Source organism: Prionailurus viverrinus, chromosome A2 (assembly GCF_022837055.1).
Source record: "Prionailurus viverrinus isolate Anna chromosome A2, UM_Priviv_1.0, whole genome shotgun sequence".
NCBI lineage: Eukaryota > Metazoa > Chordata > Mammalia > Carnivora > Felidae > Prionailurus > Prionailurus viverrinus.
Genome location: NC_062562.1, coordinates 81211601 through 81235160, shown reverse-complemented (window position 1 = coordinate 81235160; position 23560 = coordinate 81211601). Strand labels below are relative to the sequence as shown.

General features: G+C 38.0%; 1 protein-coding gene across 1 annotated transcript in view; it reads right to left on the bottom strand.

The window, feature by feature from the left end:
• Positions 1-23560, bottom strand: part of RELN (reelin) — a 535267-nt gene that overhangs the window by 206900 nt on the left and 304807 nt on the right. Inside the window, exon 11 of the mRNA XM_047850601.1 lies at positions 5823-5968. Within this exon, the coding sequence (XP_047706557.1) occupies positions 5823-5968 (146 nt within the window). The remainder of the gene's footprint in view (positions 1-5822; positions 5969-23560) is intronic.

Sequence of the window (23560 nt, the reverse complement as noted above, 5' to 3'; positions counted from 1 at the left end):
TGTTATTTCAGGGTTATTCTCTTTATTTTCTGTGTTTCTACTGTAGGTTTTTTAGTTATTTACAAAAAACACGGTCACCATGAGGTATGTATGTGTATGTATGTGTGTGTGTATATATATATATATATATATATATATATATATATATATATGGCAGTGAAAAGATTTTTGTTTTTTCCTAATTGGAGAAGAATTTTATGTTCTGAATAATTTTTTCAGAACTAGATAACTTCTTCATTTTTTTAAACTTGAGCTTAGTGCTACCAAGAAAAGTATGATGAAGCTCATTTAGAAGCTTTTTGGGTTTCTGCATCAGTGTTCTCAAGTTTCTTCCTGGTGCTATAGGACTGGCCATTTTCCCATTTATCTTGCTAAACATTTCATTCACAGGAACTATGTCTTTTCTTTATTCTTTTTTCAATCTTGGCAACTTCAATAATATCTTTGAATATTACATTCCATCTATTCTCTCTGACCTTTCTTTCAGGAATTCCTATTTTTCTAACATCAGAAGAGCCAATTTCTCTCCTATACTTTACATCTTTTTTTTCTTATATCCAGTGACCATAAGTTTTGGATAAATTTCAAGACTCAAATTTATAGCTCATTAATTTGTTCTTCAGCTATGCCTATGCTGATATTCAGTGGAGAAGAAAATCCATTAAATTTGTTTTAACAATCATATCCTTTCATTTCTCACATCTCTATTTTTTCCTCATAAAATCTGTTTTAATTCCTCAAATGCAGTATGCTCTCCTATCCCTTTGAGGATATTAATTATGCTTCTTATAAAATCTCCATTTGTTTATTCTGCTACTTCTGTTTTCTCAAACCTTAGTTCTTCGGTTTGATGATTTTTTAAATGGAGGTGATTTTCCTAAGATTTGTTCATTTTAGATCATTTGCTTATATTTGTATCTGCTATTATTTTTTTCATTTTGGTGTAAAAATGGCCACAGATTGGGGCAGATGGACCTTTAGGGGGGACTACAATGAGAGGCCTCCATTCTCCTTGAGATTTCCAGTCACCTGAATTGCCCTGCTTCTCCATTCCAACTGTCCACATTCATTGCTTGTTCCTGGGAGCAGAAAAGCCTCCCTTTGGAAGTAGGTGTATTGAGGGGCTCACCTTCTTGGCAGTTGCTACAGCAGTGCCTCAGAGCCCCGTCCTGATTCCTGTGTCCAGCATCTGTGTCCCAGAGCACTGGTGAAACATCTTTTTTAGTGTCTTATCCAACATGCGTTTGGGGCTATAGTTTCCTCCTTCCATCAGATCTTTTCCTCTTTTCTCTCTCTTTTTGTACAATCCTTTATAATTCCTGACCCAATTAGGCACATTTTCTTACTTTATAGTGTCATTATAGATGTTTGCTCATTTTCTGTAATCTCTGAGGACTTGAGACATGTGGACATGTCTCATATAGATGATTCAGTATTTGAATATTCATTACATTTGTGGAGTTCCTCTTTAACACGAATACTCTAGTGACAACAATGAAACAGGTTTTTTTAAAGGTATTTCAATAGTAAAAACATACAATGTTTGCATTTGGGATAAAAGAGAAGTATACAAAATCTATATTATAGCAGTGTGTTTTTCTACAAAGCTCCCTCCCACCTAAAGGCAGTCTCAGCTAGGTGAAATATGGTAGTTGCTAATTAAATGATGTGTTTGTAAAGTGACACCAAAGTTCAGAAAGACTCACATAAATTATCAGTATACTCATTAAAATTTCTCTCTTGCTGAAGTAACAGATGTGTCTTCTTTAGGAAAAGGAGAAAAAAATCTTCAAGATCCCACTTAAAAAAATAAACCTATCAACACTGGATTTAGGGCAGCTTTGAGATATGAGAGGCAAACAGCTCTTGCCTCTTTGTGATGTGAAATCAAATAGCTGGACTCAAATGGTAGGAAAACAGGAATATTTGGGAAAGTGGCCTCCAAAAATAGTCATAATGATGGTGGCTTTCTTTTCTTTCTTATGAAGTGTTTTGAAATTATTAGAGAGGACCACATATTCATTTTTTCTCTTTCACAATTCTTATGGAAGAAAAACACAGTTAATAGATGTGCAAATATTATATGTGGGTTAACAATTTAATTAACTTATTTACTCTTTAATTTTTTAGTTTTTAAAACAAGTCAACTCAAAGGTAGACAGCTCAATCAATTCTAATTTACTATCTAAGTTTTCTGTCTATTTTAGCATGTGGGCCAGTAATGATAAATTGTCAGTGTGGGTGATAATGATTGAGTTGAAGAATGAGACAAATATTTAGTAAACCTGGCTGGTTAAACAAAACACATCAAGATTTCACTCCCAAATTCCTAATCTGGTTTTCTTTGTCAGTTCTTACCCTAGGTAAAAATATGTCACATTTTTTGATTTTGTGACAGGATTTCTTTCCTGAAGCTATGATTAAAAACTATCATGACAGCATTCTTTCCTAGACCAATAAAGCCATTTGGGAGTGGGTGAATGCAGAGAGGGGACACGGGGACACACACAGACACACACACACACACACACACAGAGGACTAAACCAGCATTTTTATCATCACTGCAACCACAGAAAACACTAGATCCTCTCATTATCCTTTTATGCCTTTATAACATAATGCCAAGTGGGATGACTGGGCCACCAGATGAGAGCATAAATAAGGGAAATCTGGGGGGTGTGGCCTGATATCCTAGGGGAAAAGCTGCAAATAATCCTAAGATGTAGTTGCTAGAATCATGTACTATTTTTAGAACCTGGATGAATTAATTGTATACCAATTAGGGTGGCACAGGTGCTTTTATCAAGCACATTATTTTGTTATTGGAACAGAGATCTGCTGACAATGCCAAGGCCTGAAAGTATTAGCCTTTTAACTGTGACCAAAAACTCTGATATATCACAATACTGAGAAGTGGCCAAAGAGCATAATTGAAACCACCTGAGTCACTGAGTGGATGGAATTTGTTCTGATGTTCTTCTGTGTCTGTACTGACTTGAGCTCCTTTTTCTTTAAATTGTTTTAAGTTTATTTACTTATTTTTGAGAGAGACAGAGAGAGATAGCAGGGAAGGAGCAGAGAGAGAGGAATAGAGAGAATCCCAAGCAGGTCCACACCGTCAGGATGGGGACTGATGTGGGGCCTGAACTCACAAACTATAGGATCATGACTCAAGCTGAAACCAAGAGTTGGACACTTAACTGACTGAGCCACCAGGTGCCCCACTTTAGTTCTTTTTTCAAGCATAAATACTTTTGGTTCTTTTTGTTTTGGGGGGAGTGAATGATTTGGTTTAACCACAAATTCTCTTATATCACCAGTACTCTGTGAAAACAGAATGTCTGCTCTGTTAATTGGAGTAATTTTTTGCTAGCTATGTCTCTGCACTTGTAGAGTAATTTTCTAAGATATACTGGGTTTCTTCTTATATAAAATCAATTCCTTTCTAAGCCTCATTCATGGTTTTCTGCTTGTACTAAATCTTCAGTTATATTACTAGGTGATTACTGGATGGACCATTAATCCATTCAAAAAAGCTTTTCTTTTGTTCTCTTATAAATGATTTTGATGATGCAACAAGCTGAAAAAAATAGAAAGAGAGGATGGTGGGATAGGGGATAGATGGGTATGAAGGTCATAATTAAAAACATTTTGAGGGGCACCTGGGGAACTCAGTCAGTTGAGCATCTGACTTCTGCTCAGGTCATGACCTCACAGTTCATGAGTTTGAGCCCCCCGTCAGGCTCTGTGCTCACAGCTCGGTGCCTGGAACCTGTTTCCGATTCTGTGCCTCCTTCTCTCTCTCTGCCCCTTCCCCTCTGGTGCTCTGTCTTTCTCTCTCTCAAAAATAAATAAACACTAAAAAAATAATAAAGACATAAATTTTATCGGAGCACCTGGGTGGCTCAGTCGGTTAAGCGTCCAACTCTCAATTTTGACTCAGGTCACCATCTCATGGTTCGTGGAATTGAGCCCCACAATGGGTTCTGCTGACAGCGCAGAGCTTTCTTGAGATTCTCTCTCTCCCTCTCTTTCTGCATTCCACCTCCCTCCACTTATGCTCTCTCTCTTTCTCAAAATATATAAATTAACTTTAAAAAAATAAAAATAAATTTTATATGGGGCTGGGTATCACTGGGAACCACTGGAGTCCCCAGGGGATGTGGGGGACATCCAATGAAGAGGATGACTCATCACTCCTGCATGGATGATATTAGCTTGGAGAGATGGACGAGTGAGGGTCAATGAGTGTCTTGTGTTTCAAGATTCGGGATTCTCTTATAGGCAGTCAAGCTCCATAACCAGGAAAATGTTTTGAATTGGTCTTTTGTATCAGGAATCAGAAAGAGAGAACTGATACGCTGGTGATGATTCTTTATCTCCAAAAGACAGATAAAGAAGCCTTGCTTGCATTGTCAAAATTCTGGACCCCATCAAAGCCCACCCGTTTGTAAGGGGATTAGAATGAGCCCTGTGTAGGATCTCCTGGGGGAGATGAAATGTAGATGTAGATGAAATAGGAGAATAGTAGGTGTGGGTCCCTCAAGGAGAAACCGAAGTCTCACTAGACATGGAACTTCAACGGTGCCAGGAAGCTTTATGGACTGAAGGGCCTGACCATCACTGCTAGGCTCTGAAGGAACTGGCTCCCTTAAAGTGTGAACCTCCCTCAGAGGCATACCTGACCTGCCCCACAGGCTGGACTTCCCTGAGGCAGTGAAGAGCCACAGCAGAAATCTAGCTTTCAATAGTGAAAGACCCTGATGTGGCAGCAAAAGGTCACAGAGGCAGTGGCAGCTCAGGCTGCTGGCCAGATTTCTATCCTGTTGGGTCTGAATGCACTCCTGGGCAATGCATGGGAGTCAGGGAACCCAAGAGAGCCATGGCCTTCTTGCACTCTTGGGCACTTCTTGCCTTTTGGTTCCATCCGGTTTTGATTTTATTTGTTGAAATCAGAGAGACACGACCACCTCAAATGTTGTGTTCTGGAAAAAGTTTCTCAAAGTTAACAGTTAAATTATTGCTATTTTATATTCATTATAGAATTATACTTTATGTTAACTTCATTCATCTCCATCATAGTCTTAGAAAATATACACTAAACAATAAGGACCTGATCACATGTGTTTACTGAAAAAAAAAAAACACTTCTAGATTTTCCTTCCTACTCACACTACCTTATAAATTTAGATTCTCTGAACCTACTAACTTTTTTCAACTTTAACTTCCGGGAATATGCTCCTCAATTAATAGGAACTATCTTAGGGACACAAGACAGCACACAGCTCAGAATGGCCAGAAAATACCACCACCAAACCTCCCTCATTGTTTTAGCTTTCTTCTTCTTCAACGTCAGTCCTATATTCCTTTTTTAAAAATCTTTCAAAGATAAATTTTACTCCCTAAACCATTTTTATAGACCAAAACCACATTCCACAGAAAATCAGGTAGCAGCATCTATAAATCTCCGGCTTGAGGAAGACAACTGAAAGTCTCAATGTAACAGCAGTGGAAAGATTTTGTATCCTATACACAATGAAAAAGACTTAGTTCCAGTAAAAGCTGAATAAATGAAAATGGATAGAAGCGTTCAGCTGAAGTTAAAAGGTATTTGCAATTATAAAATTTCAATACACATAAAAATAGTTGATTATTTAATAAAGAATGCTTAGGACAAGTGTGACCCATTTGTCCTGTCTATGATAAGAATAATCAGCACTGATTTAACTATGCTTTTGCTATTGAGTAATATGCATTTAAAATATGTCCAGTAGAATAAATATAAGTGCTATGCACAGCATGGGAGATAGCAATTACTTACCCTGTAGGCTGGCTCTCAAATTCTTCTGACCACTGCTCTTGAATATCTTCTGTAGAAAGATCTACATCCCGGGTGGTGGCAAAATTGAACTCACTGCCTTCATTTCCATGGAAATAAATGGAATTCCCATCTGACTGACAGCTATGCTGTAGATGAAAAGAGAACATGGGGTGGCTGTTGAATTGGTTTTGTAGCTGTATCTGTCTTACTCATGTATAATTAGAGTTTTTAGAGAAGTCATTATACTATTCCCTCTATGATGGACTCTCAAATCAGAAGAGCTTGTTACCTCTTTTTTTGTCTTATTTAATTCAATTACAATTTCTTTTTAACTTATTAAGTTATCACAAAAAAGGAGTCAAGAGGCTATTTGAGCTTTGCCACTCCAGCCTTCAGTATGAAACAAGAATATTTTAATTGGCATAATTTCCCATCTTCGCCCAGTCCTTGTCATGGGAATTAAGTGTGATAATGACTTGTCATATATTTTCAATACCGTGCTTATGGGCTAAATCACACTGACCTTTTCAATATTCTATATATTTCTGGCTTGCCATTCACACCTTTCACAATTTGTCTGTAAATGGAATGTGAGTAGAAAAGCCAGCTAATCAAAACAGGGAATACAGAAAAGGTCAAAGTAATCCCTGATATGATCGTATATTCTCAGCTACCTTTTGAGTAAAAGTTTCTGACAAGACCTAAGCAGTGTGTGATGCTTACAATAAGGAGCTGGGAAATCAAAATCTTTGTTATTCTCCCAAAGAGCACAAGGTTTACAAAAAATCTAAAAACAAAATATTTCTTGTGATACTTTTTTTTTAACCTTATAGTTTTTCAGCTTAAAGTGAATAGTCAAAGGTAAGATCAAACTCTGAGAAAACTGAATGTTTAGTTTTTAAAAAATGTAAGTTTTTATTAACTAGTTTTTGGTAGTAAGTCATATTACAGAAATACTAATAAAAGAAAGATCAAACATTCTTTTAGGCTTTATATATTCTGAAAATGAAATAGAAACGAAGGAAAGTAATTGGACAGAAAATATTGGGTCCAGCGACTCTAAGTTCTACAGAGCAGGGATCATGTCCATTTTGTTTCTTGCTGTAAATACAATGCTTGGCTTATAGTCAAAATTAAAAAATATTTGTTGAATAATTCAACAAATGAATGAATGAATTATATGGGCTATGTCTTTTCAAGAAATCAATTAATCTTTTATGGAGAACTCACTATGTAGAAGGTGTTAAGGAAGGCATTGGAGAAAGGAGTTTATAATGAAGTATAATAATACATAGTCTTGACTCTCAAAAAATCCCAGTCTCATTGAGAGATACCAGAGATATTTCTCAATGCTAGAAAGCAGACGGTAAATGCTAATGAATGAGACAAGGTAGGAATCACTGTCCAGGGCTGGTCTAAATGCATAGGCTTCATGGATGAACAGGTCCTCAACTTGCTTTAAAGGACAGAAAAAGATCCAAGTTGAATGACACATATGAATGAACAACAAAGGTGATAAGTAGGCAAGATTTGGAGAATTAGACTGGAGACTGAGCGTAAAATCTCAAGTAGTGGTCTAAGAGATCTCTATCATATTCTGTTGGCAGTGGTGTCCTAAAATAGGGGGTAATGTGTGCAAAGAAATGTTTTATGGTAATTAAACTGGCTATGGCTGATAAGATCAATTGAGGGAAGAATCAGAGTACTGTACTGAAAGAGTAAATAAAGCTTCCAGAAGCTTCCAGAAGTTCAAGAGATTCAGAGCATCTGATCTTGGGGGAGTCATTGCACAGCGCTAACACATAAGGCTCACTCACAGAGCTTGTCATCATCTTAGATCATACTGTAATGTATAGCATGCATCACCTGCCTGAGAATCTTCTTCCACCACAGTGAATACACATTATTCATGGATGCTAAACTGAGCTCATTATAAATGATCCTTAACCCACACAAACCAATCAAAACTAGGGTTCAGCTTATTTAACAGTAAACAGAAACTGTCAAAGGCAAAACCCAAGAATCTACTACTCTTATCCTGTGAAGACCCCAAATGCTACCTAGAAAAAGATCACTTTCCTAATAAATCTACTGAACTCTAAATAATGTTTTTCACAATTATCTTCACATTCTGGAATCCTGAACAACTGTCATGTATGTTTATCTGGAATTAATATAAGGACTCTGGTATCAGTGCAAAGGACACATTTAGTCATTGTCTAAGGAAAAGCCATACATGAAACATCTATGTGTATGAACACAGAGTAATTTCGTTACAATTTACACAATAAAAAGAGTGATCACTTAACATGAAACCTTTGTCATTACTGGCTAAATATCTATTTAATTATTTAAATTTTGGTTCCATTTGCTTCAGAATCGTTTGTTAATATTTTAAGACTCCGTGTTACAAATAATTGTTTTGCTACTCTTCAAAAATTTATATTATTAAGGTATTTGATATATATTTTAATTTAGCTGAGTTGGAAAGTTTAGGTTAAAAGAGTCGTGAGAAAACTAGATATTGTTTAACTGCATATTGTTAAACTTACTTCAAAAAATTAAAATCAGTTGTTTTAGAAAAATAGAAATAATTTTAAAGGATCTTTTTGTTAGTTATTTTGCTCTTATGAAATATGTTTGGTAGTTGAATAGACCATTTGTAATTATATAATTATTGAAAATTATCTACCAAATATACATTTTTGACACTGTAATTACAGTAGTGCCAGCATATGAAACACATGTAATATTTATCACATCAAGAATAAATAAAGCAATTTAAAAAAAATAGTAATACCTTAATTGAACGTTAATCAATTTTCATGCTACTATGATAGGATATAATAGCTAGTAGAATCTGTCTTTGGCAAGTTTCCGTGAAGGATATAATGGTATGGTTTTTAGCATAGTTTTATTATTTCAATAGGGAAGGAGCTGTTTTTTAACAACTTGTAGTAAAAGAATAATAATGCCAAATCTAAATCCAAACAAACAGGGCAGTGGTTTCTAATAGTGTTAGCCTTTGCACTGCAAATCTCCTAATCCTGTCTGTCAGGTTTAAGAGAAGATTCACAGTTAGCTCTTTTCTCCCTTCCTAAATAGGCCCCAAATCCTTTGGGTGTAGAGAAGTACTGATCTTTGAATATTCTCTTCTTCATTGTCTTAGTGCTGCAACATGTTACCAAAAAAAGGGTTGTGACACATGCAAAGTAAACAGCCACAACCCAGCAGGAGGTGGCTCAACCTCCCCTAGTTCTTAGCATGATGGGGCTGTCATTTTCTGGGCAGCAGGGCCTGGAGATGCACAGAACACACACACACACACACACACACACACACACACACACACACACAGGGCAACGGATGGCTCCTCGACTCCCCACTATGCTGAGGACAGCAAGACACAATTTTTGCCTCTGCCATTGTGAGCAGAACCCAATGTGTTCAAAGTTTGGAGTCAGGGTAATGTCAACCAGCAAGGTAATTTGGCCTATAGAGGATAGTTTGTGTGAAACTGGTGCATTCCTGAGCCATCTGAGCAGGAATGGGCAGGGATGGGCCTACTGAGAATTTGACTGTATACTGACACTGTACTTAAGAATCCTGTGAAAGGAGGGGAGGTGTGCCTGAGTGGCTCAGTTGGTTAATTGTCCGACTTCGGCTCAGGTCATGATCTCACGGTTCATGGGTTCGATCCCCGCATCAAGTTCTGTGCTGATAGCTTGGAGCCCGGAGCCTGTTTTGGATTCTGTGTCTCCCTCTCTCCCTGCCCCTCCCTGCTTGTGCTCGCTCTCTCTCTCTCTCTCTCTCTCTCTCTCTCAAAATGAAATAAACATCAAGAAAAAAAAAAAAGAATCCTGTGAAAGGCAGAGGGACAGTTTAGGGTTCTCATTCTGAGGATTCCTAAATCAGTTACAAGGCAAGTTAGAGTTTCATGTGATTTCTATTTTAGGATTGGTCACAGGGGCTCAAAATCTTAGAATGGGCCTGGTTTCCCAGATATTCTCCAAACTAAGAATTTATGCCTGAATGCATTTGGATTGGGATAGAATCCCTGGACCTCTGCTTGTTTGATATGGCATCTCTGCTTCTGGACAGGAATTCATGGCCTCCTTGGTGATGGGGTTGCTTGAACCCTCCCCTAAAATCTACCTCAATTAATTAAGCACTTACATGAATTGAGGAGATGAAAGTTGGAAAAGAACAAAATACTAGAAACCAAACACAATCAAGATGGCAAAGAATGAAAACTCAGTTACTATCCATCCTCAAGGAGTTTGAGGAAGGGAATCAGAAGGTGTGTTCAAATACATTTACTCTACTTAATAGCTACGCGTTTTGCATAAGTCCGTTACCCCTCTAGGCCTCAGTTTCTCAAGCTATAGAGTAGTATCAATAATATCCCCTACAGATGTTGTTAGAAGCACAAGTAATATTGCATGTGGAAGTGTGTTTTTAAAACTTCTGTTGGTATAAAATAATCACGATTTTATTTCTGAATATATATTTTTGCCAAAAATAAGATATTATATTCCATACTCTTAGCAGTAGGTGATAGAGAAATGGCAACATATTTAAATCTATTTTTAATTGTGTTTCTCATTAGAATAGTCATTAAAATTCTTCAGATCAACTTAAAACCTTTAGTAAAATGTGAAAGAATATGACCCACAATATCATATGGTAAAAATACTGCAACATTCATTCACTTTAAGAGCAGATAGAACCATCAATTAGAACTTTAAAAGTCCTCCAAACTTTGGCAGATTACCAAAAATTCTCCAAGGACAGGAAAATTTAATAATGCAAGATACTTGTTGCCACTTTTCTTACGGAAGAACTTGCATTGTATATTATCAGTATATTATGTTTAAGATCCAAGCAAAATGCACATTGAAAGTATGAAAAGAATTTCAGGAAATTGCTTTCAGTGATTTTAATACCCAGCTGTTCTTGTTCAGCATCTATTCAAACTCATGTCATTTATATGCAATAACAATAAAAATCTAAACAAGTTCAAAGGAAAGTAGAATGTCTAACTTGGTGAAATACATGAGCTCTTGAAATGATAAAAACAAGAATATTTTGGAATTCAGGAGTACTCTGAGTATACTAAAAATCTATCAGTTTTTTTTGAGCAAACGATCATAAAATTTTATTTCTTGAGTCATAGCTTTTGACTGACTTATGGTGACTATACATCAGGTAACTAAGCATGTATTTGGGGCAAAATAAAAGTATAAGTTCTGAAGATGGCTCTAAACATTTCTATTTCTAGCCCTCATAGGGTACATTAATTATGATATTAATTATAATTATTTTTACTTTGTGTCACTATTTTAGCACTGATCAATGACATATACTTTATACTTCTAAGTACTAGAGATCCCCAATTTTTTTTAAATTTTTTTAACGTTTATTTATTTCTGAGACAGAGAGAGAGAGACAGAGCATGAGCAGGGGAGGGGCAGAGAGAGAGGGAGACACAGAATCTGAAACAGGCTCCAGGCTCTGAGCTGTCTGCACAGAGCCCGAAGCGGGGCTCGAACTCACGGACCACAAGATCATGACCTGAGCCGAAGTCGGACACTTACCGACTGAGCCACCCAGGTGCCCTTAGAGAGCCTCAATTTTTAAAAATCCCTTAAATATAGTCCTTATTTGTTTGTATTTGTCAAACGAAACTATTTTCCCACTTTGCAGTTAAATGGGTTTCCTTTACTTGAAAAGCAGAACACAGTGTAGCTAAGTGACAAGAATTTGCCATTCAGAAAAGCATCAACAGGAAACATCAGTGCAAATTCCTCAATATAACAAGTCCTTGGCCACAATTCAGGATAGCATTTTTCTAAGGTTGCTGCCTATACTCTGCTGAAAATGGTAATGACTTCACCTCTGTACTTGTAAAAGGACTTGCAATCGCCCCCACCATAGTTTAATTAGGTTTTCATCAAAGATGAACACTGAGGCACCTCTTAATATTACCTCCCTAGGGTCTAATGGCCCCCCATGACTCTTTCGGGCATCTGTAGCGTTACAATTTATTTTTTTGATGATACCCTTTTCGTTGGAATGAGTATATTGGGCATTTGGGCAATGCCAGCTTGCAGAGAGCTGGTGGCAGATGGAATGAAATCTGCCTGGTATGGCTTCCCCTCCACATGAGCAGAGAGCCATCCATTTCCTCCATTAAGGAGTTGTCACTCAGCCCACCCAGCTGGAAGACCATTTTTGATAGCCAAGCTGGCTGGTGGCAGACAATTCAGATACAAAGTGCACTTTAAAAGGAAGCTAAAACATCATTTGTAGGAAAATTGAAAATGCATGGCTTCCACCACAGCCAATTTTTTAATGACTGTAATATTTTAAGTGATTATTTTTGCCACTTCAGATTGCTCCTTAGAGAGGAGAGGTTTTTTAATTAAAATCTAGGCAATGCAAATAGATGAGATGTGAGGAGCAGAGGAAAGAGAAAAAAGATGAATAAAATTAATTAAAATGGCATTGTTGGCAGAGTCATAAATTAGCCAAAGTCTGGCTGGAAATAAAATATATTGGTATAGGAGTTTCTGGATTAAAGTGAGATGTGTGACTGAGTGATTAGAAAGTGACTGACTTACAGCCTGCACATCATTGTGTTTCCTAAGCCTTTCACTGTGCTATAGCTATTATCACATAGAAATACATATTTTCTACATCCTGGTTCAATTGTCTTTAAAGGTACAGACTTTCATGCTGTATTTAAAAAATCAAAATAGGAAAAGAATGATTTCTCTCATGACGCAAAATGAATTTCTGTCATTTTCCACACATTCAATTTCTAGGTAATTTAATGCCAGTTAAAAAACCAAAAACTTGGCCATGAACACAGTCCAGGTGCAGGAGGGCCGAAGTACATTTTCTCTAGTCAACACAATAGATTCAACCATGGTGAGTGAATTTTAGGGAGCTTTTTTTTTTCTCATTATTTTCTGGATTCGTTCAGCATTCACATTTGAACCACTTCGTACTAAGATTCATAAAGATTCGATTTATGGTATGTTTTGTGACAAGTGTATAATTACTTGGCAATAGTTATGACAACTCTAAAATGGCAATAGTGACAGATTTGAATTGGAGTAATGAGAGTAAGAATAACAATGTAAAATTCCATAGGGCAGTTGTTAACCTTGTCTGTGGGGATCAACTTGAGTTTCACAGGGTCTGAGGTTTTCAGACTTGCCTTCTCAAATTAAGGCCGAGGATGCCAGGCACAACGTGGGAGGCTGCAAGAGACTAAGGAATGAAAAGGGCTGGCTTTATAGTAAAACATACTTGGCTGCGAAAACTAAAATGGTTTGATCTTGGGGAATCCATTTGGCCTCTCTGGCTGTTTTTTCATCTGTGAAATGGGTGTAATTGTGAGGATTAGATGAGATACTGTAGGTAGCATGCCTACTAAAGACTAGTGAATCTCAGGAAATCAGCAAATTGCCCCCATTTTCATTCATTCACTTAACAAACCTTACTTTAATTAATTAGAGATTAAATATGTCAGCTTCAGACCAAAACAAACAAACAAAATAAAGGGTGCATCAGTCAGGGAGGCTCTTGAGATTTCTTTGAATAGTTATTTTCGGTAGAATTTATCAAAATTACTGGAGTCTGTGTTATTGCCACCCTTGTCATGGTGATTTGGCTCAATTCCATGTTTCACTAATGCTATTCCACATTAATTACTGTACAAATAGGCAGCATTGGAGGGAAATTGTGAAAAGCACACTACTTATGTTTAACCCTTCATCCCCAAAGTACTCTTATTAGCTTGACAAATTATATTCTGGCTCATTCTACAATGTCATGCATCCACCTCTTGGGGGAAACATGACAATAAGAGCAATGCAATCCAAAGTGAAGAACATCCCAGGCAAAGGGAATTTAGGTAGACAGCATGCAATTAACCAAGCTGGAATCTAGCCAGAAAGTCATAGTTAACATTCCGATTCTTAATGGAAAAAGACATGGGAACATGGACTAGCCACAAGTCTTACTGAGCTCAGGTTTATCCTCATTAGAGAGCCGGGACTCAAATCCCTCAAGTTACACACCAGATAGTTTCCAGCACAGCGACTTGCAAAGCACATTTCTGGAAAGCTTATCTGATTTCCTCCTGTTTGTCCTTGTACTCTAAAAAACTAAATCATTGAATAGATTTTTGAAAACTTTTTCTGGAGTGCTTAATTTCTGGAAGACAACTTGGGCATTATAGTAGGCAGGTATCGATCTGCCAGGGGAACATATCCCCCAAAATGCAGATTTTAAAAGTGAATTCTGCTTTAAGTGTGATCATTCCTTCTGCCATTTGTCTTAGATTTGTTTTCATTAGCCTCAAATTGCATTAAGACTTTAAATTTTCAGACAAATTAATTTACATTTTTTCATAATTTGGACATAATGACCTTTATTCTCCATTAACAATACAACAATTTGTGGCAAAAGTGTTAGGTGACAGCAGAATCTCAGAATGAAAGCTCCAATTCTTATTCAGGACTGGAGATTTGCCTAGCGTCCACTGGGACAATGAATTTGGCAAATGCTTAACGTACACGAGCTATAAGAAAATTAATAGACTCTCCTGTTCTGACTTGATGCTTCTCCTTAATGGGTTGTTGATTTACCTAATGGCTCTTGTCTTCATTAGGGCCTTTGGTGTTTGTTAAACAGGAAAATTGTCATTATTATTGCATATTTATCAACAGTAGATATAGTAAAGAGGAGGCAATCTGTCTAAATGTAAGTTGTAATAGAGAAAAGATTAACGTATGGCTTTTCTAAATTCTGTATACTTAATAACTCTAAATCCCTGGCATAAATTCAAAAAAGTAAAAAGATTACTTTTTAAGAAAATTTCTTTTAAATACATGGGATCAAATCACAGCCTATTCTAAAGGACAAACCTTCAGAACAGAGTCTATGACATTTAACATTGATTTACTTCTCACCACAAGTTGACATAAATGTGGAGAAGGAGTAATCTGGAATTCTTTGCTATCCACACAATGAACTAGGGTAATAAATAGAGAAAGATTAGCAGGTTCAGGCACAGCAATCAGAATGGGAAGATTTTTTAAAAATAAAAAATATGGGGAATAGCACCTATCTGACAGCGATCTGCATTTAATCTGTGGGTCAATTCCAGAGTTGACAGAAGCCAGTGATTTATGCCTTTGCAAGATGAGAGTAACCAGGCCAGCTGAGCAGATATAAACATTTATTAATGGCGAGTGAGCAAAACACACACCCATCCCCCCCCACACACACTCTGACACACACACGTACACAGATACCAAAGAGTCACAAATGATTCATGCCTTCAAAATACAAATTTTGGCTGCCATCAAAGATAAGGATAAACAAACAAAATGAAGCTCCTGCTTGACTACTATCCACCTCCATGGTATAGAGATTCATTTGGAGACTTTGCTTTCATGGGGTACTATTAAAACACGAGAAAACAGAAGGAAAAAAAAAACAAAACCAAAAAACTTGCTCACAGCTCTTTCCTCATCCTTTGTCCCTGGGTTCTCCTCTGAGCACTTCCTTGATGTCTGGGCCCTTCTCTTTGACAGTGAGTTTCGGAAAGGAGGCTGCAGCAGCTCCAGGCTGGTCCATCAAAAACTTACATTTAGTGTTTCTCTTTGAACGTGAAATTAAGGATGTTCTCAAATTGCAGGATGTATGTTTGAGGAGCTGGAAAGAGATGACTTTGGTGGATTTGTCCAGATGTTTCAAGAGTGACTAAGGAAAATGGGAGTGCTAGCCCTCCATTTACAGACACCCTGTGTTTATCTACTATAGATTTATTAAAAAAATTTTTTTTACATTTATTTATTTTTGAGAAACAGAGTGAGACAAAGCATGAACGGGGGAGGAGCAGAGAGGGTAGGAGACACAGAATCTGAAGCAGGCTCCAGGCTCTGAGCAAGCGGTCAGCACAGAGCCTGATGTGGGGCTCAAACCCATGAACTGTGAGATCATGACCTGAGCCGAAGTCGGACACTCAACTGACTGAGCCACCCAGGTGCCCCTCTACTATAGATTTAAAACTTGGATGATAAGGCCTTCCTCATAGTTCTGGCACCTAAGAAGCATTCATGAAATGCCACTCCTTACTCCATCATTACTACCTAATGCCATCATCACTACCACTCCTATTATTGTTGCTACTACGATTTACCATCATAGGGTTACTATTATTATGTATTACGATCTAGTATCCATGCTAGTGTAAGTATCATTCCTGGATATGAGAGTCCTACCCAAGGTGAAATGCTGATCCTTGATACTATAGGTCTTAAATGGAAAGGGCTAAAAAATCGGTTCATTTCCCTTAAACCTTGATGGCAAAACCAAGACCACTGTTGTAGGGCTGGAGCACCAGAAGCTGCCCTAAGATTGATCGTTCCCATGCTTCAGGCATGAGGAATGTGGCACAAACACCCAAAGCCACCTGCCAGAGAGAGGCAATACCATATGATGGCGGCCATGGTAGTGATAGTTTTTCCAGCAACTGCAGATGAACTGGTAGAGTGTCCTCTGTTATCTTTTGAATAGGAACAACTGACAGTTCTTGATTATTCTAGAAATCATCTGTAAAAGCTGAAAAGGGATGCAATATTCTGTAAATGAAGGCAAAATCATCTTAACCAATAATTAAGACAGGTGATTCAATACTGAGTGGGTTCAGTCAGCTTGCCTTAGGAGTCCATGATCTGCTTACTCTGGGAGATTGCTAATGAGGGTGGTGCTCTGGGGAGCTTTTTAACTTGCAGCACTGTATTTATTGGCATTTAGAGCCCCACCTACTTGGTCATGAACAAAGGGCTGCTTAGGGATTTGCGGGAAATAAAACATCATGATGGTAATTAGAAGCATAAGAATGTGGTGTGCTTTTTCTTCCACATGGGCAAGACTTCTGGAAAAACATTGGAAGATGAGTCAGGCAAGGCCATGAACTTGGAAAGAGAATGGAGGAAAAATAGAGAAAGCTGTATAGGGAGAACATATTAATTCCATAACCTCTTGCAGCTTACCAATGCCGAATCAAAAAGCACAACAAATATTAGGCCAGATTTTATATTAAAAGCCAATACGGTTACACATCTATTTCATATTAATTACTAAAGAGCCAACAGATGGTAATGGCCTTCTACCAACCCAGGACAGATTTAAACCGGTGACCTATAATTGCAATTCTCCAGATCACATAAACTCCTTAATTACTCTATTTGGTCTTATATCATTCTGCCCTACTTGAGATAAATAAGAACAGGCTCAGATGAAATGAATTAAATATTCCCAAAGAAACTAAAAAAAAAAAAATCTAAAGAAGACAAATACGCACTGAGAATGTGAATCATTCTCATCTTTCCTATTTGACCTGACACTCCCAAACATTATTTTCAAAATCATCAGCTAGACAGTTTACATACTCACTACTTTTATTCCCTTGTTTTATGAACTGTAGTGTTTAAAAAATCAAACCTACTATTGACGAGCCTGGGTGGCTCAGTCAGTTAAACGTCCGACTTTTGATTTCAGCTCAGGTCACAATCTCACAGTTCATGAGTTTGAGCCCTGCATTGGGCTCTGTGCTGACAGTGTGGAGCCTGCTTGGGATTCTCTCTCTCCCCGTCCCCCTCTTATACACTCATGCTCTCTTTCAAAATAAATAAATAAACTTAAAAAAACTATTAATAATTCCAATCACATCAATGGTACTGAAATTTAATTCCACTGGAAACCATTTATTTTGCCTGCCAAAGCTTACATATATGGGCAACACTTGTGTTCAACCTAATCATTTTAATGCATTTATTCTGACAGTACTTCAGTGACATATAAGGATGACATAATTTGTGAGGTCTATATTTTTCTATCCTATTTTTCCTCCATCCTCATTATCAGAGCCATTGGCTCAATCCTTTGCCTTCTACATATTTTCCTCTATATTCACATCCTGTGGAGCTTATTCTCAAAGTTTCAATAAAGACACATATTTTTTAAACACTTCCTATGTGCCAACGACTGTTCTAAGAGTTTTATATGTATTTTCTTATTTAATCATCACAGCTTGGGGGTGAATACTATTATTATCCCTGTTTCAGATGAGGACACTGAGGAACTGAGAGGTTAAATAAGTTGCCCCCAAACACATGGCTAATAAATGGTAAAGCCAAGACTTCAACCCATATAGTTAAGCCCACTTTCTTAACAGTTGTACTGTCTCCAGTTCCATTCACAATATCTTCAGCTGCCTTCAAGTCATTATTGAATACGAAATTCATTTCGTAACTAGAATTCATATATAACTAGAATTGAATACGAATTCATATTCGTAACTAGATCTTGGTATTTTTCCAGCTTTTTATTCATTCAGTTAACATATAACAACACAATCCATCACGTGCCAAACACTGGAGATTCAAAAATCGTTGAAATAGTCCCTGATCTTAAGAAGCTAACTTTCTAACCAAGGAGACAGAAACATAAATAACTGGAAAGCAATGTTATCAATTCTTTCATAGAGGTATATGTCCCATGTAACAGGATATTGAAATGGAACTAGTTTTGCATCTTGAGGACCCAAGAAAATAGGTGGCAACTACTTCACATTCTTTTTTTTTAATGTTTATTTATTTTTGACAGAGACAGAGCATGAGCAGGGGAGGGGCATAGGGAGAGGGAGACACAGAATCCAAAGCAGGCTCCAGGCCCTGAGCTGTCAGCACAGAGCCTGACGCGGGGCTCAAACTCACAGACCGTGAGATCATGACCTGAGCTGAAGTCAGACGCTCAACCGACTGAGCCACCCTAGTGGCTAGTGAAAGAGGTGGTAAAAGGGCTTAGTCACTCACTCACATTGCAGGTATACAAGCTCGAAGTTGACGTGAGTAGGAAGCTGGACAGCAGAGAGAGGATTTCTTTAGAGAGGGTTGGAGGTAAACTGCGGGTCCCATCCATGACTGTATCAGGGGAGGAGGGTACCTTCTTCTCTCCTCAAACGTGGGGCATTGGACCTTGAGGAAAGCACTTGGACAGTATACTGTATGGGCTTGGACTAGTGCCTGGAGCTGCCTGGAAGATGGCTGGGGAAGAGGGTTGTGCTTAGAAATAATAACTCTCCTCCCAATCACTGATCCAAGGCGAGTATTTACTATAGAGTAGGCTTGGGCCCATGGACACAAGATCTTAGTTTTTCTAAGATCCTCCCCCAAATGGCTCCCTGGAGAGGTGACAGTAGAAAGAGGTTGTAGTCATTAGCCAGAGGCCCAGTGGCTGAAAATGCACGCAGACATGAGACATGGATTGAAGAAAGGCAGGTGAGAGATTCCCCAGCATTAGTGAGGAGTGGGGAGATTTCCAAAGAGCCCAAAGGTAGACTGACGAGAGAACCATCTTTGATTTCTTGCTAGGCCAAGAAAGCAGTTGATTCCAGTTTCTAACAATATCTGCCTCTTGTCTCTTCTCCTTCCTGCCGACCCAGCCCTGGAGGGTTCAGAGGCCAAAACTCATGAGGGTGGTGAGGAAGGAGAAGGATCTGATCACCTCCTCCATCCCCCTTGCAGCAGACCTAAGCTGGAGGAGGGGAAAAGCTACAGATGAAGCTTGGAGCTTAGATTACAATAGTAAACTGATCATATCTGTGATTGAACTGAGACTGCTTTGGAGACTAAAGTGATTGGATGACTTATTTGGTCTATCAGCAGTCTTGGAACCCACAAAGAGGGCAGAGATAAAGAAGCTGTCAGACTGAATCTGAATGGTCACTGGGGGACACAGAGGTACTTGTTTTCCAAAGCCAGCCTCCAACCCCACCTCCTGCTTGTTCAATCTAATAGTTACACAAACACAGAGAAGAGGGAGACATTAACTATGCAAAAGTTCACACAGACAATGACACTGGAACTGGGTCCTTAAGGATGCTGGGAATTACTAGGCAGAGAAAAAATAACAGTGGAAAAGCAGGTTTGAAGTGTGGGAGCATGAAATGCAGTACTGTATGAGGCTGGAGCACAGAGGAGCAGGAGACAAGGATGAGAAGTTAGGCCGGACCTAGATCGGAAAGGGCCTTGAATTAACACGCTAGGGAGCATCCTCTAGGTCCAAACATGAGGCCATCAAAGGTATTGAGGATGGGGGGAGCATCGTCATGGCATTTCTATGAAAGAATGATGCAGGAATTTTTGTCAGTGGCATCCATTTGTATGATCCTTGTCTCTTAACACCTTTGTCACAGGCAGGCCGCTGCCATGAGACTGTCGATTTTTCTTTTGTGAGCATGCCACCATTCTTATGCTATGTCACCTCCCATACAGATTACTGCAAATGCCTCTTGCTTCCATAAGGAAGACATTTTAATACTCCCATCCCCTAAGTTCACTCTAGGTCAGCAGTCAATACCTGTGATGGACCAGTAGCCAGGGCTATGAACATGAAATCAACTGTTACAGTGTGGAAGAGAAGAAAGAGACCAGTGCTTGGGCTGAATTTACCAAATTCTAATGTATAAAAATCAGTCATCTGGAGAAAGGAACATGCACTACAAATGGAATAAAGCTGGAGCAAGATCAAGAAATAGGATAAGAATCTTTTAACCTATAGTCAAAGAGTGATAGGGAAGAAAATGGGCAGATAATTTAACTAATGGATGTGGAGAAGAAACCTGGTACAAACAGAATCACGCCACTTTATGACCCGTAAGAGCAAAGCTATGTGGTGACTGAAATCAAGATTAAGGAAGATTCCTATATTTGAATCCTGGCTCTCCCATGGGTGAGAAGGATATTTTGGACACGTTACTCAACACTTCTATGTCCACTTTCCACGTCTGTAAAATGGAGCTAATATAGCACCTGCTCTACACGTTTATAAAGATAAAATTATATGAGAGGATATATATATATATATATATATATATATATATATATATACATGGACATTTTTTCCTTACCTAAATCTATTTTGTAATTAAGCATACTTTCTCAATTGCTGTTAGGCTCACTCTTTAATTTAGTTAAGATGTAAACATCTTGGAAACTTTTACTGAACACAGAAGAGATAATATGTAAATAGAGCAAGCAAACAAACATAATCCTCAAACTTAAAGTCCAAAGTAAAGCAATGTTTACAACATGCCCTGGTTCAACAGGAACATGGAGATATGCTTATGCTTTTTAAGTGGTTGTATTCAGTTTTCATTTCAGAGGCCACTAAGTAAAGGAGCAATATTTAAATTTTTTTTAATGTCTATTTATTTTTGAGAAAGAGAGAGAGAGAGAGTACAAGCAGTGGAGAGGCAGAGAGAGAGAAAGAGAGAGAGAGAGAGACAGAATCCAAAGCAGGATCCAGGCTCTGACCTGTCAGCACAGAGCCTGACACGGGGCTTGAACCCACAAACCATGAGATCATGACCTGAGCTGAAGTCAGATGCTTAACTGACTGAGCCATCCAGGTGCCCCAAGGAGCCATATTTAATGCAGAAATTTCATACAGTTTATATAAAGTTTTTATGTCTAGAACTTCACATCACCCAGCAAAAGCATTCTTTTTCATGCTCAGATGTTTGAGCCAGAAAGCAAAAGCATAGATATGCAGATTATTTAAAATGACAATTCTTAGTTTTAAAAAGAGTTTTCAGAAAGAAACATCAGAGAAAAATTTCTACCTGATAGCCAAGTCAAAGAGCATGATACATATCATTACTACAGTGGTTTTTTTCATAGGTCACTGGTCAAGTCTCAAATGTGTGAATGGTAAGTTTGGGAGTAGGATGATGGACCACAAAGCAAAACTATAACCCACACAAACTTGTAATATAATTGAACATCATTACTGAAGCAAAACCACATTTCATGCATTTTTACCATGGGTGGGATACAATACAAACGATTAAGAAACTGAATGGCTAATTAGATTAGTATAACAGCTTATAAAACAAGGCATAAAAATTGCATTTCTACAGTAAAGGCTACTGAGTCGAAGTGATAAATGATCATCATGGAAAAAGGATGTGAATCCCAGGACCTTAGGTCTCCATGTGTTTCCTGGGTTTTCGTGTCTTCTTGCCAATATTGAACAACGTCAACAGAAATCCTTCTTAATCAAGTGGTAGTGGGATATGACATGGGATATCTTTACAAAGGTTCTTTTCTACATCCACATGAAAGGAATCCATGGACTCTTTGTAAAGGGACCAAAGTTTTAGAGTCTTTGTCAGAAGGAATTTCCATACAGTTTACTGGGTGTTTTCCCACATTGAGCAAGGAGGATGTCTGTTCCTAATGTCAGTCAATTGTGTGGCTTCACCAACTGAAAGTAAAATGCCTAGCGTTTGATCTGTTAAGCAAGAAGTTATTGTGTCAGGGGACTTCCTGTGTTGAAGGATTTCTAAATAGTTTTGAATCTTTTTTCTAGAATTTGAAAAAGGAGGTGTGCATCTTAGATGTTTATATTCTACTTGCTTTTACTCCTGTGATCTCACCTCCTCCCACAGCACAAGATTTTTTTGTGCCAGTGAGTCACATTTAAAAAAATTCTCTAAGCTTTATTTGCATCTTATTTTAATATATTGGAAACTTGAGAGGGTCCAGTCAGGGGTCTAATGGCATTCTTGATAATCACTTAGGCACAAGTTTTTGTTCCACATACCCTGGGCAGGCAAGCCGATGACTTCAATTTCTATTCAAAAGGCTGATAATTGCCAAACTTCCTCTGAGTTCCTGATAGCTTTAACTAAACTCCCAACTAATATTTCTTCTTGCCTGTCCTCAGGGTTATCAAGATCAACATGTCCACAATGTACAGCAGACTGACTATAGTTAATAATACCGTGTTGCATAGTTGAAAGTTGCTAAGAGAATAGATCTTAAAAGTTCTCATTACAAGAAGGAAATTTTGTAACTGTGAGCTGATGGATGTTAACAAACCTTATTATGATGATCACTTTGCAAAATATGCAAATATTAACTCATTATATTGCACACCTGAAACTGCCATATTATATATCAAATATATCTCAATTAAAAAAGAAGATCAACATACCATAGTCAATTCAACTTCTGTGAACCTGCTTCTCCTTCTCTGTTTCTTGTTTCCATGAATGGCACCGCCATCCGCCCAGCTGCCCAAATCTTGTCCTTGACACCTGCTATTCCCTCATCATCTCAATTGGTCCCCAATCTTCTCCATTCTCTCTCCTAAAAATCTCTGAAATCCATCCACATTCTCTCCTAAGTCTGGCCAACATGGTCTCCCACTGGACTTCTGTTACAAGCTTCCTACATGGTCTCCCTACATGTACATTCTCCCATCCATTCCATTCTCCATCCTCAAAAGTATATTTTAAAAAATCAAATCAAAAGGTATATATTAAAAAAAAAGCAATTCAGTGACTCCCTAACACATCCAAGATAAAGTTCAAACTCTATAGCAGCTTGTAAGACCTTCAAGGTTTTGTCACTGGCCACGTCTCCAGACTCAACTAATCCAAGTCTCAACTCAAAATGTTAGACAACTATTTTGAACATTGTCTAAGACTTTTGTTTGTGCGCTCACTGTCCAGTTTTTATGTATGAGATTTCTGATTTTAGAAACACTATTCCTCTCACCTGGCCAAATCCAAATTACCTTTCGGCCTCTGCTTAGATTCCCTATCTGGAATGCTTTCCTAATTGCTTGAGTCTGGGTTTGGTATT